Below are 17,520 nucleotides of genomic sequence, written 5' to 3' on the forward strand. Positions count from 1 at the left end.
TCATAGCTTCTCTAAGAGATGTGGATGCAAATTTGGTTTACAAAGTGATGAAGTGGATGTAAAATACTTAGACTTCTGTAAGGTGTTTGATTTGGCAACGCACAACATTTTGATTAAAATATTAGAATGGTGTATAATTAACATGGCACCCATTACGGGGATTAAAAACTGGTTAACCGTGAGGCCTCCCAAAATGTAATTGTAAATAGAGAATCATCGTCAAGTGGGTATGCTTCTACTTAGGTCCCACAGGGATCGGTTCTTGGCCCTTTAACAGCTTTAACAATGACCTGGAAGAAAACAAATTCACTGATAAAGCATGCAGCTGATACAAAAATTTGGGGAGTGGTAAATAACCAACAAAAGTCACAATCTGGATCACTTGGTAATTTGGGTGTAAGCAAACAATGTGTTTAATATGGTTGAATGTAAACATACACATCTAGGAACAGAGCATGAGGGCCATACTGACAGGATGGGGGACTTTATTCTGGAAAGCAATGGCTCTGAAAAAGATTTGGGGGTTGCTGTGCATAATCAGATGAACATCATTATGCCACTTTGTGGATGTACAAATAGGGTAATCTCAAGTAGGAGCAGAGAGGTTATTTTACTTCTCTATGTGGAGTGACTGTTGCTGGAATAGTCTGTCCGGTTCTGCTGTCCACAGTTCAAGAAGGAGGTTGATAAACTGGAGAGGGTTCAGAGAAAAGCCTTAGCAATGATTAAAAGTGAAGAGGTGACTTGATTACAGTCTATAGGTACATCTACACTGCAAATAAAAAAAAGCAACCAAAACACCCCAAGACAGAGTCTTAGAGCCCAGGCTTATGCTGCGGAGCTAAAAATAGAAGTGTTGATGTACCATGGGCTGGAGCCCAGGGCTCCAATACCCTTCCCCATTCCCAGGTTTCAGCCTGAGCCCAAATGTTTACTCTGCTATTGTTAGCCCTGCAGCTTGACTGCAAGTTGGTTCTAAGACTCACTGCCATGGGCCTTTTTTTGAAGCATAAATATACTAAAAGAACCTTCATGGGGAACAAATATTGAATTATGAGCTCTTCAATCTAGCAGAGAAACATATAACATGATCTGGAAGTCAAAGCTAGACAAATTCAGACTGGAAATAAGGTGTAAATTTTTAACAATGAGGGTAATTAACCATTGGAACAACATACCAAGGATTGTGACGGATTCTCTATCACTGGCAATTTTTAAATCAAGATTGGATGCTCTTCTAAGAGACCAAATCTGGAATTATTTGAGGGAAATTCTATGGTGTATGTTATACATGAGGTCAGACTAGTTGATCGCAATGGTCCTTCTGGACTCTATGGAAGTCTGCACTGTGATTGCTATCCTAGTACACTGTGTCACTTAACGTGAAACAAACCCTGGAGCTTCCAGAGCAAAGGCACCATTAGAACTGTGTCCCTTGTCTTTCATCAGAACTGTGGTGTCACTGGACAGGTGCTTTACAGAATCCTTTGTGCAGATCATCTATTGAAATGCTGTATACATTTTGGCACTTGGTTGCATTTGCTGGACCTTTGTTGGGAATATTGAGTCCACTGCCAGAACTTTCCTTCATGGATTTAAGCCCTTTCAGTTAAAAAGGAAATGTCACAAAGAAAAAACTCTCTCTAGACAATTACTTTGTCTTTGCCAACAGAAGGCACACCCTACTGCCTCTGAATCTAATCGGTGAAGGCAGAGAAGGATTGGCTGTCAGATGGCAGAGACATGCCGACTGAGAAATATACAGGGTTTTAAAATGTGCCTGGCCCTGCCTTATACTCCATCTGCCACTTATGGAAACTTAAGACTTGCCAAAGACAGGATGATTCTGTGTTTTCAATATTTAATGTCCCTTTGGAATGACATTTTAGAATTATGCACTAAGCCAATCAGATCAGCTAATCCCACCTACAGCTGTGGATGGAACCATACTCTCTTGAGCTCCTACATGATCCTATATTCCTAAAGAGTCACTAAAGTAAAGGTAGGGATGGCAAGCTCATGTACAATGCCAGCACTACAGCACAGTCCCTTGGCAATATACCAGTCAATACCGTAAAGTTGTTTGCCACTATTGTAATTCCCCTTAGCTACAAAGGCAGCTCTCAAAGGTGGTGGGTTGTTTTTTCAAACCCTCATGGGGTAGCCATGGAGCTAACAAGCAGTCATCAAGATAACTGAACCAGAGGATCAGAACGTACCTGAAGTTCCTACTGAGTAGGGGCAGCCACTAAAGAGCTGCTCTGTTTGTGGTTCCATGTTACTTGGCAGAACTTGCATTCACAATGTTGGAGTAAACACTCTCACTGACTCGGGAGAATGAGCATACAGGGATGGCCTCCTCTCCTCGCTCTGGTGTGGCCCAGGGTTCTCGCTCATGCTACAGAAGAGGAGAGGGACACTTGGGAGGTTAAACAGCAAGTCGGAAAGAGCTGATGCTCTTCTCAAAAAAATGGTTCTGCAGATCAAATGTTCTGTTTAGTGATGCTGTCCAGTGAGGCAAAAGAGCAGAAACACTGATGAGGCAAATGAGCCTGCATATGAGACACTCCCAGTGCTGGAGCTGGCACTGAAACATACCTACAATGATATTTAAGTCCCTTTTCCAGGCCTACCAGCACCTCTTCATCTGCATTCAGGAGTGGTGTCTATTAGTCTTTGGGTTGGTCTACATGGAGAAATTTACCAGCATTACTATAGTAGTATAATTACACTGAAGTGGTTATAGCAGTATAACACCCTATTGTGGACACACTTAGTTGGAATAACAGTTGACTTTTTTTTGGCTTAGCTTATGAAGTGAATGTTAGGTGAGTGTCATGGACAATAAGTGCTTTGTCAGTCATGTTAGCTTAACAGGATTGAAAAGCCCCATGAAGATGCAGGCTCACACATTTTGAAGGCATGACAATTTTGCTGTGTTGTAGCCTGAACTAACATGACTGTAAAATGACACTGTTTTCGCCTAGCAAGACTGAGGCATGGGTGCTTGGAGCAGGGTATCCTCACCGAAAGGCCCCCCTCCCCAACAAGGTATCTGCTTCCAGGGGACACTCTGGAAAAGCTCAGGTAGTTATGCAGGACCACAACAGCTGTATGTCAGTGTGAAAAGGGACAAGACTCTGCTTGTCAAGACAGAGGTGGGCAGAAACTATGTGATACCAAACTGAAGGGGCTGCTTTGAATGCCAACAAGAGTTTGGTTTCAGGGTGTGTGTATATATATATATTTGGTGGTTGTCAAAGTTATTTCTGGTTTGTTGTTAAACCAGCTGCAAACGTGGTAAAGAGTCTTCAGCTGCATCATACTACACACAGCACATGCCTGCTTTGATGTTAAAAAGGTGCAGCAGTATGTGTAGAGTTTTTGTTTTATTTAAAAGCAATCCTTTCTATCATTTTCTGTATTGGATTAGGGACTTCTAAGAAGGGAATGGACAGAAGTGGTTGATTACAATTAAGGCTTTCAAAAAACAGAAATTTGTAAAGAGTTTAAAAGCAAAATAGATTTGCGGTCCACTGCAAAGGCATTTCATTCTTCACTAAATTAAAAAAAAAAAGTGTGCTGAAATGTACATCTGTTTGAAGTAAATACCTTGCCTGTAATTCAGACTTTAGGACAGAGCTCCTCAATTTCTTGGCCCCAAAGACAGGATCGCATTCGAAAGTGGATAAATATTGAAAGGGTTCCATTTGAATCTAAAATGTTGAACTTGTTAGTAGCACAGGAGACCTGTCAGTTACCTTAACCTACCCACTGCCCGATCCATTCTGTTATAGGCAGATTTCCTTCTGAATTGTGTGATGCTTTTTAATCGTTTCTCATCCTGTGCATGAGAGAACTGGGAAAGTGGGAGAGAGCTGTGGTCTTGTTTGTTGCCACAGTATCTACATTTTTAGTTTATTCTGACATCTCCATAAAACTAGTATAAAATGCATTTGTTATCATTCATCCTATTAAGCAAGTATTGAGAGAAATAAACAATGCACACAGCAGTAATGCCACCAGCAAATGTATTTGTGTGCTAATGATTGCTAAAACAGAGGCGTAAGCTCTGTAAAAGAGCAAATGGTGGTGACAGCCTGTGGGGCAAGCATATTGTCATTGGCAAAGTTTGGGTTTAAAGATGCATCTCTCAGGCTGTAACTTCACTTAAGAGTTAATCTGGGCTCTTAGTGGGCTCCCTTACCATCCACACAGGCCTTAAACCTAGGCTTATACATGCTTTGAACCTAGCCTTGCTCACCCTTCTGAGGGTGTGAACTATGGTATGGGTTTTGCTTTAGAGCAGGTTTTAACTCTCCTACTCTGCACGTGGACACAGCTGAAGCCCAAGTTGTGTTGCTCGGGTTCTGATAATCCTCAGATGCCTTCTTCCTGCTCATTTCCCACTTGCCTCCTATGACTTGAAGCCATGTACCAGTTTATATGCAACTTGTCAGCATTTAACCCCGATTCCACACAGCCTGCTTCATAGGGAGGTGGTGGAATCTCCTTCCTTGAAGTTTTTAAGGTCAGGCTTGACAAAGCCCTGGCTGGGATGATTTAGTTGGGGATTAGTCCTGCTTTGAGAAGGGGGTTGGACTAGGGACTCCTGAGGTCCCTTCCAACTCTGATAATCTATGATTCAATGATTCTATGATTTTCTGCACAGCTCAGCTAAACCACACAAGAAGATGCCATTCCCAGAGAGCTGCAAGCTGGCCAGAAGATCACACCAGACTTCAGGTTGCCCTTTTCTTGGAGTATACCAAGAAACATCATTATGGTAGATGCATTTGTATAAGCATGTCTCAAAGAAGCTGGTGGAGAAGGGGTTCAAGTGCATGGCTAACCAGTGTTGGAAAGGAATTAAAAAACTTTTAGGGTGCCTACTGCAAGGCAAAGGATGCCCATGGCAAGTACATGAACTCTGCATGTATGTGCCCCTCCTGTGAGGACTTTCACTGGGGCTTCGTCCTCAGGACAGTATCCAGCACCATCTTTGTGCATGATACACTTGAGGCGGAATGGTCAATTTTTTTCACCTGGTGATTGCAGTGGATGAGAACCGGACACAGAGGGAGCCGAAGAGCAGGAACTAGACCATTAAGCTGGAATGGACCCCATAGCTGGGTGGGCTGGCAGACATCTTAGGCTCATATTCCAAGGATCTGTTCAGGGATTGGCTGGGGAGCAGATAGGAAAGGAAGGGGCATCAGAGCTCAAGCTACATCTGGGTCAGAGGCTGCTGCCATGTTCTGCATTTTTTTTGCGGGGTGCAGGGGCAAAAATCACAGCAACAAATATAAGGGGTTCCCAGGTTATGCTAATTAAATTGTATTGCCAATACTGCACGCTATGGGGCAGGCTCAGCTTCAACTAAACTACGCCACTTCCCTGCCTCTCCCCCACTTACTTCCTCCACTATGTGTGATCCAAGATGGATTTCAAGAAGGAAAACTTCTTTTAAAGACGTGCCACTAAGGATTTATTCTAGCAGTATTTGAACTGCTTACTCCTAAAAACTATTAACTTAATCAGGTGCTAAGAACCCTGGGTTATTGTCCCCAGAAATTCAAAGCATCTAACCCTGCTTCTTGCAGTGCCAATGTGGACCTGACTACACAGGTATGAGACAAATGTGGCTCTGCTGTGTGGATGGGTAAACTCTGCAGAAACAATATACCCTCTGTTCTTAGGCTGGCTGGGAAGGCTGTGGCCATCTGGACAAATGCATTATAGGAGTCAGTTGCTGTAAAAACTGCTCACATGAAAACACAACAAATTCCATTTTTGCTCATGTTGCTAGATGTACTCAGTTTGCTTCTGCTTCAAGTTACTTCAGATTAAGGCCAGTAGCAACCACAAAGTGAAGGAAAGTATAAAAATAGGGCTTAGCAATAGCTTTCTCTCTGAAGAGACACAGGCAGCCTTTCTGATGCTGGGGGGGGGGCAATGGGAAAATGTGCATCTTTCCTCCTATTTAAGCTATACATGAACCACGAGGCGATGGAGTTTTGGTAACGGTGCCTGCTGCCTCAGTTCAGTGGTAGGAAAGCTCGGCTCTTATACTAGAACATCTGTAAAAATTGTGCTGAAGTGATGCCAAAGCACAATACCCTCTAGCTCAGCCTGCACCTAATGAGTATTGGAGCGTTCCCCACACAAAAATAAAGCACCCCAGCATAGAGCAAACTGCACGTGGCAGTGTGGGAACTGTGAGGTCTCCCCCAGAGGCAACAAAAGATGGAAGTTCTCTTTTTGCCCTTGAAGAAGGGGAACAAAGTTAGAGAGAGCAGACTTCATGCCCTCACAGTGCGGTGAAGAAGAGTTGATTCTATTTCCCAAGAGCCATAAGGGAGAAGTAAAAAAAACATGGAGACTTATTTATTCAGAACCATTGTGGTTGGCACTAGTGGCAGCTTTAGTATACTCTGATAAGTAGGCTTCTTGGAGCCCAAGAGCTATTTACACTTCATTAGAAGCTCAAATGTTTCCACTAAACAGCGCTGAAGTGTGCCTAAAAATAACCCCCCAAAACAAAACAAAAAAATCACACCACTGAGCTAACAGGAAATGTAAAAACGTTTCAATGTGAGAGCTACTGAAGCTGATGAAAAAGTCATTCATAGTACTTTGCACGTTCGTAGCACCTTCAATCTCACAGCACAGCTGTAGGGTGGGCAAACTGTGTACTATTTACAGAGGACTAAACTGAGGCATGGAATGGGTAAGCGGCTTGCTTAAGCCATTCTCTGAAGTGATGGCAAGTGCAGAATAAATACTGTATTAAAGCACACAGTAATATCTCCAGGACAGGGACGGTTATCCTATATTTGTACAGTGCTTAGCTCCCAAAGGCTCTAGGTGTGCAACTGTACCACAAACAGTATTTAAATGTTTTCTTTCCCTTTATCTTCCAGACACTGAGAGGATGGGGAGAGAGGATCATTGCTGGAGTCCTTACACTCCAATGCTTTGGCAGGTAAACTTTAGAAGAGTCCAGCAGCTTCCTGGGGATTTGAGTTAGACTCCTGTGATAGTGAGATGTCAAAACATGGAAGCCTCCTGGAAATTTGTTACTAGCTTTTCCTATGAAGAAAAAGCACCTTCAGTAGGCCCTACTGAGCCCTCACACAAGTAAGTATCACCATGACACTGTTCTGTTCTCAGACACTAGAGTGTCATATGGTAACCGTGTACCTTCTAGGTATGGTCACCGTAGCCCTTAAAAGTTACTTCTGCTTGTGATAAAGGAAAACTAGTTATAGTTTTTTGGCTGGGCCAACCTGAGTGGTGCTGCTACCCCATGTCCAAGACATAATGCCACTCACTCAGATTAGGAGGGGGAAGAGGAAGATTGTGGTGGTGGTGTGTGCGTGTAAATCTATGCCCTTCACTTTAAATGAGACTCCGCAGCCCCAGTTCATGCCAACTTTTACATATTACCCAATTAGAGGATTTTATGTTTATCTTTTCATAAGGTCTCGTCACTCATCAACATTCTTTGTAAAGTGTTGGTAGCTGATAAAAACTCCTTGCTACAAGCTGTTGCAACTTCTATCCAAATCAGAATTTGGCTTCAAACACTCTAGTCTTTAAAAGGTATTTTTCCATTGTATACTTCAAACAGTTTATATTTTAGCCCAGCACATTGCTCTCTTCTCAACCTCAAAATCAACTATTTGGTAACTAAGCTGAATACAAGTTCCCACGTAGTAGACAGCTGAGTACTTAGGCACCAAGTAGCTTTCTAGGAAAAACGTTTCACAGGCTTATTGTTAAGGAAGACATATCCCTGCCTATCTCTTGAGTATCATAAAGGAACTACTGAGCAATAACTAATCAAATGTGTGGTTCCCTTTAGGAGCCTAGTTACAGTCACAAAACAAAGGAATAAACTCTGCTTGCAAACTGAGTTACTGTACATCAATCCTAACAATGAATACTGCTGCAGTGTTTTAACTAATTAACCTATTTAACATTTTTATACCAGTCTTAACATTTTTATTACTGACAAGATTTATTGCTACAAGAAGTGGAAGTGTACTAATACAATTTGCAAAGACACAAAATTGGAAGGTAGTGTCAACAGGGAGGAGTGGAATATCATACAAGATGATCTGGATGACCTTGTAAACAGCAGTAATAGAAATGGGATAAAATTTAATAGTGCAAAGTCATGCACTTAGGAACTAACAACAAGAATTTTTGCTATAAACTGGGGACATATCACTTGGAAGTACAGAGGAGGAGACAGACCTGTGTGTATTTGTTGATCACAGGATGCCTATGAGCCGCCAATATGAGGCAGCTGTGAAAAAGGCTAATGCAGTCTTGGGATGCATACAGGTGAGTTATTTCCAGTAGAGATAGGGAAGTGTTAGTATCATTATACAAAGTACTGTTGAAACCTTATCTAGAATACGGCTCCCATGTTTAAGAAAGATGAATCCAAACTGGCACAGATGCTAAGACGGTCTACTCAGATGATCTGAGGAATGGAAAACCTATCTTAGGAGAGGCGACTCAAGGAGCTTGGCTTGTTTAGCCTAACCAAAATAAGGCTGATACAATTGCTCTCTATAAATACATCAGAGGGATAAATAGCCCAGAGGGAGAGGAGTTACTTAGCGCTAGTGTGGACATAAGAACAAATGGATATAACCGGCCATCCACAAGTTTAACTTGACATTATAGGAAGGTTTCTAACCATTGGAGGAGTAAAGTTCTGGAACAGCCTTCCAAGGGGAGCAATGGGGGCAAAAAACATAGCTGGCTTCAAGACTGAGCTTGATAAGGGGATGGTATGATGAAACTGCCTACAATAGCATGTAGCTGATCTGAGACTGCTAGCAGCAAATATCTCCAGTGGTTGATAATGGGTCACTAGATAGGGAGGGCTCTGAGTTACTACAGGGAATTCTTTCCTAGGTGGCTGACTGGTAGGTCTTACCCACATGCTCAGGGTCTGACTGACTGCCATGTTTGGGGTTGAAAGGAATTTCCCCCCATGTCAGATTGGCAGAGACCTGGGGGTTTTTTTTGCCTTCTTCTGCAGCATGCGGCATGGGTCACGTGCAGGTTTAAACTAGTGTAAATGGTGGATTCTCTGTAACTTGAGGTCTTTAAATCATGATTTGAGGACTTCAAATAACTCAGCCAGAGGTTGGGGTCTATTTCTGTGGCCTGCAATGTGCAGGGGGTTGGACTAGATGATCATGATGGTGGTCCCTTCTAACCTTAAATTCTATGAGTCTGAGTCTAATGATGACATTTTCAGTTTACTTCAAATGCCATTTAGTGAACTGCAATTTTTTGGATTTGTCAAAATACAATTAACATTGTGAATTCAGCAATGGACTATAAGTCAAGAATAGCACAATACACCATCTTATGACAACACTAAGAATTACAAGTAGTTTGGTTTCAAAGCACGTTTATTAATCTGCTTAACACTGTGAGCATGTCATGATGTTCTTGGTCTAAAAAGCTAAATAGTGCAACAATCACCAATTTTTTTTAATAACTATTGAAATAAAACTCAAACGAGGTCTTTTTAATTATTCAAAAATAAACCAGGAATTATTTCTTGCAAGCCAAACTATGAACAGCTACACAATCAGTTTTAAATTCTCAAATGTTACAAAAATCCGAACCCAAACCCATCTTCATAAGTAGCAAAAATAGATACACCGCCGCACCCCCCCCCCCCCCGCGGGGTGGGGTGGGGGTGTCTCCTGTGGACCAGAAATCTTTGCTGCTCTTCTCAGCATTCTCCTGGAGAATGCTGCTCAATGCAAGAAAACAGAAGAAAAGATGCCACTTATGGTACTCTGCCTGCCATGAGACTGGTACATGTGCCGTCTTCTTTCTTTTCTTTCTTTCTTTCCCCTAATCTTGTGGGCACAGTTTGCCTTAAGATTTAGCAATGAAACAAAAAATGGTGATCCTTACTACTTTTTCTCAGGCAATTTTCAGAGCATACAAACTTATTTTAGTTTCATCCATACCTTAAACAAATGCTGTGCTACTTAGCTTGTCCAAAAAGATTTCAGAACACTTTCATAAGAAACAGACGTGAAAGTACAGGATGCAAAGTAAAAATGCTTATTCAACTCTCAAAAGAAAAAAAATATTGTTCACTATAGCGATACTTCAGGTGCAAAAAACGAGGTTTGAGATTCTCATCATTCTGTGGATAAAGAAAAAATTAATCAATTTTAAAAGTACAAGTGTATCAGCTAATAAGTGTGACCAATATTAGTTCTAAAAATAAAAAATTTACTCCTCCCGCCCACCATTCAGAAAGTAAAATTAACCTAATTAATAAGCAAAAATGGGGGTTTCTAACAAACAAAATCTAAACTTTTGAAGAGAGTTACACTTTAATAAGGTAACTGGCTATAACCATCCAATTTGAATAAAAATCAAACCAAATAAGATTCAAATGCTGTACCCATAAACCAGAGTTTATTTCATAATTGCTAACAATTTTCAGTTTTACTTAAATTACTATATATTGTGACAAGATTACAAAATTATTTTAGCATTTACTCAGTGACACTAATTTTGACACTAATTTTCTGTACTGTATATATTCTTCCCTTTTGAAGACACCTTACCCATCTTCTGACTTTACTGATACTATCTATAGTCACAGTATTGGCTTTTAAGAAATTCATTTGGTTTGAAAAAAATCTTATACCAGGTACCATAGTTTTGAGATGACTGACCATTCAGGCATGCTGTCATGTCTAAATATTCTTGTTAAACTTTCAAGATCTTCTTTAGTGAAATGCAATTCTTCAAGTAACGTGGACAGGAACTGTGTATATATTGGACTCTGCTGAGAATTCGCGAAGACTGGAATAATCTGTGACAATCTGGAAGATGACATTGAATACAGAAGAGAGGACTTTAAATGCCTGAACAAGGCTAGTGTGCTTTATTCAGAGCTATCAGCTATTAAACAATTGCCAAAGAGGAAAGATATTTCTAGGACATGCCCCATTTATAACATTACAAGTGATTGTTTATAAGTTTACAATATAGCATACGAGTATTAAATTGTGAAATTTTATTAGCTTTTACCAAATCTCCATCAGTTTTAAATTAAATGAAAACAAGCAAGAGATTAGTTTCATATGCAGCTAATCAACTACTAGTTGTTACATAACAGGAAACATCAAATTACGTGCTTTGAAGATTAAAGTTTTACGTAACTTTAAAAAAAAACAAGAATTTATAGTAAATTTTGTGTTTTCACAAAAGTGATCATTCATCTTGTACAAGTTATGCAGTTCCTTGTACAAAAACAGTTGTAAAAACTGTAGGAAAAAATACTATTTTACTTTAGAGTAGCTGAAGAAAGTATTTTCAGCTACAAATTACTAGCAAACCTTCTTTTTCACAAGTTCTACCGAGTCACGAAGGAGACACAGGCAGAGTTTCATATTATTTTCTAGAGAACCTGGGTGTGTTTACTAATGAAAAACCTCTGTCTGTTTATTTAAAAAGGACTCTCTACAAAACAACTGAAAAAGCTTTTAGGTAGTAAACGCTCTTTTTTTAAAACCAAGATTTTTCCAAATAGTTGAAAACTTCTCACAGTGGCCTTTCAGATTATTATTTAATTTAACTTCACCCACTGCCACTGGGCACATGAAATATGAATAAAATAACACTCAGAAGCTGCAGATCAATGCAAGTAGGTGAGTAATCAGAGCACTGCATTTCCTCAGTAGGACATCTGTTCCTATGAAACAGTCTTATAACTTTTTTATACAGTGGGCTGTGTACATTTATTTTATTTTAAGAACCTCTGTGTTCTTGTTGGTCAGAAAAACAGATTTTGACAGAGGACATAATTAGATTCTGAGAAGCTGTTAATCAGAGTTCTTCAATTTTACATCTTATTACACATTATGTAATATATTAAACTCTTTACTTGCAGTCCTGCCTTCTTTCATAACAAAACACAATATGGATTTTTAGAAGTGAACACTATAGCAAAATAAATTGGAACAGCTGCAAAGATTTAAAAAAAAAAACCATAAGGAGCACAATAGTGTAATTGGATCAAATAATAAATCTGGCTTCAGTGATCCACACATTTCATCTTTAAAGCAAATTTAAAAAGATCAGTTGGCCTTTTTAAGTACCTAATCATTTGTATAAAAATGAACACTTTCCCTGTAGTGCTTTTTAAAATTCTGCTGTTTGCAAACAAAATTTTGCAGTCTCTTCCATTAGACCCTGATTCTTCAAGCTGGTGAGCAAAGCAGAGCCCCCTCACTTCCCTGTTCTGAAAACTTTTCTTTTTTAATGTCCTTTGGAAAAACAAACATACAACCATTCCAGTTAATTTTCATTATACTTTTAAGAATTTGAGAGCCAACTGAATTTCTTTATCTTTGTTCCCAGGCTGAAACATCAGTAGCACCAAAGCCAGACCTATTTTTCATGAGATGAGGGCACTTCGCAACTCACAGGATCAAATGCTTAAATGAAGGCTAGAAGATGCTGACATTTAAAAAAAAATAAAATACCGGAAATACTGAAGTTTAAGTTGGGGCTACTGAATATCCCTAGAAGGATTTTTAGTACTCATCTGAAGTGAATAATGCACAGACATGCACTATTGTCCATATTTATTTGCAGCATAGACTAACACCATAAGTGGTAGCCAAATATGCTCTGTATTGTGGACCCAAGATCGGTACTGCTAATAGGCAATCACAGTATCACAATGGGCCATTACAATGTATGTTGCAAGTCTGTATAAAAAAGCTTGTGTTAGTTTAAAAGCTATTTCTTTTACCCTCCTATCAGTTTTAATTTTAGTGTTTACACAAAAGACTTGTGGTCAATACTGTAAGGAAATTTCACATTATTGTGTTATCTGTATATAAAGGGTGAAACCTTCCCCTCCTTGCCATTAGTGGTTTCAGGTACATGCTTCTTTCATGCAACGTATTCATCCAGGTAAACAGAAAATGCATTCGATGAAGTGAGCTGTAGCTCACGAAAGCTTATGCTCTAATAAATTTGTTAGTCTCTAAGGTGCCACAAGTACCCCTTTTCTTTTTGCGAATACAGACTAACATGGCTGCTACTCTGAAACCAGAAAATGTCAGTAACACTTGTGGAAAGATTTATTTTTATTGTTTAGAAGACAACTTCTGAAAAATGCATTTAAACATCTCAATTTATATAGAGGGGAAAAAAGCAGATCACACAGCTTCCTACAAATTCAGCAGTTAAGGGGAGTGTTACTTGTAGGTAATTACTCTGACAGCAGACCCTCTGTGGAAACTGGAGATAGGACTAAATCTCCATTTTAAAAGAAATGCAAATTAAAACAAAAGGTGCCTTTAATTAAGCAAAAAAGAGTGGTAGGTAACACAAAGGATCCCACAAAACAAAGTAAACATTGTTTATTAACACAAAACAATCATTTAAAAAAGTTTTTAAAAAAATCTTGATTTTCTGAAAACAGAAAAGTAGTAAAATGTTTATTTCTGTGATGTCTAACATAGTATGACATTTTGATTATTTTTCATTGCCTTTTGGAGTTTGAGATTCATTGAACACTTAAACTATTCAAAAATGGCAGCACTAAGAAATATGAGGTAAGCACACAACATGTAAACACCATTCTTTCATAGGACAGCAATGTTCACAACTTGACTTTACATTAGCGTTTTGACTGGTGCCAATAGTACTTGCTCTATACAATGTAAAAATAGCACTAAGCAGTCATTTGTGTGATAACGATGGCTACCTTTTAAAAAAGACCAACCAGAGGTATTCTGACTATCTCAAAGACAGAAGTTGATGATCTGGAAGTATTTTTGTAGTAAGAAGTTTCAGAGTAGCAGCCGTGTTAGTCTGTATTCGCAAAAAGAAAAGGAGTACTTGTGGCACCTTAGAGACTAACAAATTTATTAGAGCATAAGCTTTCGTGAGCTACAGCTCACTTCAATACTGTAAGGAAATTTCACATTATTGTGTTATCTGTATATAAAGGGTGAAACCTTCCCCTCCTTGCCATTAGCGGTTTCAGGTACATGCTTCTTTCAAGTAACGTATTCATCCAGATAAACAGAAAATGCATCCGATGAAGTGAGCTGTAGCTCACGAAAGCTTATGCTCTAATAAATTTGTTAGTCTCTAAGGTGCCACAAGTACTCCTTTTCTTTTTGTAGTAAGAAGTGCTCCGTACGGGAGTAGAGAAAGTGCTGATAGAACAAGAATTAGAGTGATCAGACCTCAGAGTTAGGCTGGAGACAAGGATATCAGAGGAAAGGCCTGGAGATGAATTCTTCTTCTTCAAGCCATCCACTCTCAGGATTAAAGAGAATGTCTACGATAATTACTACTGGCACCAGTTGTCACAATTTCCTGACCAGTGCCAGTAGGACACCGTGTGACACTGCAAAATGCTACCTCTGCAATATTGCAGAATTACAGAGTTTTTCATCTCAGGATTTTTTCCTGTGTTATGCTCTAATTAAAGAAGGCTACAGCTTTCACTTTTAAAAAGTAAGAGGCTTGTGCATATACTTTTAAACTCTTTGTTATTTGCTAAAGACTCAACATGTTTATGCTATGAAACTAGCCTTCTGATTGGTGTATTCTTCTGAATCAAACTGTCAGTGTCTTGCTACTGACAACAGTAGTTACTTACGTGCATTAGGGAAGAATACATTTTATAGAAATTCAGCACTGGATCAATATTTTGGCCACTTTTGACCTTTGGCAAGAAGTAGCCAAACCTCTGAAACTTTTCAAATAAGCACTACTTAGCTGAATGAAATTTTGACCAAATCTCTATGTATAGGTTTCTAGTATTTTTGCATTAAATTCAAATTTGAAACTGTTTTTGGGCAGAGACAATCTGACTCAGTGCAGCCTATTAAATATATTTATGAGCACATATAGAACACTATTAATTTCTCTGTTGGCAGACTGGGTCCTTTTGGCATTTAACAGCTGCCTCTGTTTTCTCCCCCTCCCACCTTTAACACAGTTGTACAGAAGCTGTTTTTCTAATAATTAATGATATAGGGCTGCATCTTGCACTGTTGAAGCCAATGGGAGTTTTGCAACTGATTTCAATGGGATCAGGATTTTAGCTTGCATTGTGTAGTAATAAGCTTCACATTTCTAGTCCCCATTATTTCAAAGCTATTACCACTATATGGGGCTGCATTACAAGCAACACGTGTTAATCTTAGGATATATTAAAGGCCATATATGCTATTCTCAAACTGGCATGAAACTCTACTTGAATTAAATGGGAATTGAATGCAAGCACCTGAAAGCAGGATTTGGACCTAATGTCCTAGTGTCACAGGAACACCAAACATCCACAGTTCTGAAGAAGCCATCCGCTCAATAATTCGAATGAACTGCATTGCTTCAGGGATGCAATGACACTCAAAGCTCATAAGTTCTAACATATTTTAAAAGAACTGCAAACTAAACTGGAATTAAGGTGCAAGGAAGCACCACTGCAGACAATGCAAACTGGTTGGTGTTTTATTTTTATTTATTTATTTATTTAAGTACAAATGACATGGCAGGGAAATCTGTAACATTCAGATTTAAGGTTGCTTACTTTTACATCCTGAAACATTAAGACATGACACAGAATTACTGGTGTGAACAAACGAGGCAGGTGAGGCAATATATTTTATTGGACCAACTTCTGTTGGAGAGAAAAGGAGAAGCTTCCAAGCCACACAGAGTTAAATCAGCCCTTAGAACTTCCTTAATTTTACTAATTCGTCACCAACAGTGGCCTTTTTTTTTTTTAAAAAAGAAGAGAATAGTGACTTGATCACAAGAGTACAACAGACACTGAATTAAGATATACTATACAATTTTTTTTTAAAGGGGCCAAAATTGTTTAGACTGTGCCTAAAGTTGGGTATCTAAAAGTGGCGTGATTTTCAGAGGTGCTGAACTAGTAGCTTCCCATTGAAGTCACTGGGAGCTGTAGACACTCAGCACCTCTGAAATCGTGGCATTTTTGTTTAGATGCTTAAATGTGAATTTAGATGCCCAGCTGTACATACCAGTGCTTGTCAGCAGTTCATGTGAAAGGGTCAGCCTTAGTACTGTATGTAGATATAAGTGAACTCTCATGCTCATTTTATGGAAAAGCAGTGTCGTATAGACCAGATTTAGTGACCCAGTGCAGTTTCCTACACACTCACTTATACCATATGGTAAACAGGTCTTTGTAAAGTTAAAAAAAAAGGCTGAAAATAAAGTACATCTTATGATAAAACCCTGTTAAGCTGGCTACTCCACATATGCTACATGTGAAAGAATAAGTGAATTTCTCGTTAAGACAAGTAACACCACCACATTATTACCAAGTTATTAAATGACATCTGGTTAACATGAAATACGTTTCCATAATTTCAGCTCTCCTATTTAAAAACAAGCTTTCTATTTAATAGTTTTCTTACAGCAAGCTTTAACAAATACATTTAAGAGGATGGCTATCTTTGTACAAGGGAAGCCCATACAGAAATATTTTTGGAGATAATAAAAAGCCAGTATTTATGGAATAAATTTCATTAACTAATATCTTCTAGTATGCCAATGGCATGTCTACACTGCAATTAGACACCTGTGGCTAGTCCGTGCCAGCTGATTCAGGCTCACGGAACATGGGCTACAGGGCTGTTTGATTACAGTGTAGTCTTTTGAGCTTGGGCTGCCGTCTGAGCTCTAAGACCCTGCGAGGTGGCAAGGTCCCAGACCTTGGGCTGCAGCCCAAGCCCGGAAGTCTACACTGCAATTAAACAGCCCCACAGCCTGAATCGTGTGAGCCCGAGTCAGGTGGCATGGGCCAGCCATGGGTTTTTAACTGCAGTGCAGACATACCCCTAGTTCGCTCATAGAGGTACCTGTGTCACTGTCTGGGTCAAGACATATATGCAGAGAAAAGTGTAAGTCTTGAATAGTGTCTTCATGTGGTTACAGGATTACTTTAGAACATCTCCCATGCAAGGATTGGGAGTAAAACCTTTTACAAACATTATTGAATTAAGCCCCCAAACACTCTCCCTCCTTGGGAGAGGGTCAATACTATCCTCATTTTACAGAGATGGAAACTAAGGCCCAGAGAGTAAGGCCAATATTTCCAAAAGTGACCAGTGATTTCATCCAACTTGAAACATCTTTAAAAGGGCCTGATTTTCAGAAAGTTTTGAACAGCTAGTGCCCTCTGAAAGTCAGGTTCTGTTAAGGTATCTTAAATTGGGCATCCAAAATTATGTTACTGCTAAAAATTCAGGACTACATTAATTTACCCAAAAAGTCTGTGGCAGAAGCAGGAAAAGTAGTCAGATTTTAAGTCCTATTGCTACAGAATGTAATGGTCTGCTTTTACAACAAGTAAAAATGTAGGCAGCCAAACTTTCTACAGAAAGTGGCTCCAAACGCTTCATCAACATGCTCCATGATTAAGCCTGTGTATCTAAAAGATGATCATTTCAC

At 39.4% G+C, this 17,520-nt stretch overlaps 1 protein-coding gene across 5 annotated transcripts in view; it reads right to left on the bottom strand.

The window, feature by feature from the left end:
- Positions 1 to 9,422: 9,422 nt before the first annotated feature.
- RPAP2 (RNA polymerase II associated protein 2) overlaps positions 9,423 to 17,520 on the bottom strand; it is a 62,547-nt gene continuing 54,449 nt past the window's right edge. For 3 of the 5 annotated variants that reach the window (XM_043491240.1, XM_043491241.1, XM_043491239.1), the window contains 2 exons: positions 10,716 to 10,886; positions 9,423 to 10,195 (listed from right to left, as the gene is read on the bottom strand). In XM_043491240.1, coding sequence (XP_043347175.1) covers position 10,195; positions 10,716 to 10,886 — 172 coding nt within the window. In that variant the 3' untranslated portion in view covers positions 9,423 to 10,194. The remainder of the gene's footprint in view (positions 10,196 to 10,715; positions 10,887 to 17,520) is intronic. The other 2 variants (XM_043491242.1, XM_038414439.2) reach the window with 1 other exon arrangement.

Source organism: Dermochelys coriacea, chromosome 8 (genome assembly GCF_009764565.3).
Source record: "Dermochelys coriacea isolate rDerCor1 chromosome 8, rDerCor1.pri.v4, whole genome shotgun sequence".
Taxonomy (NCBI): Eukaryota; Metazoa; Chordata; order Testudines; family Dermochelyidae; genus Dermochelys; species Dermochelys coriacea.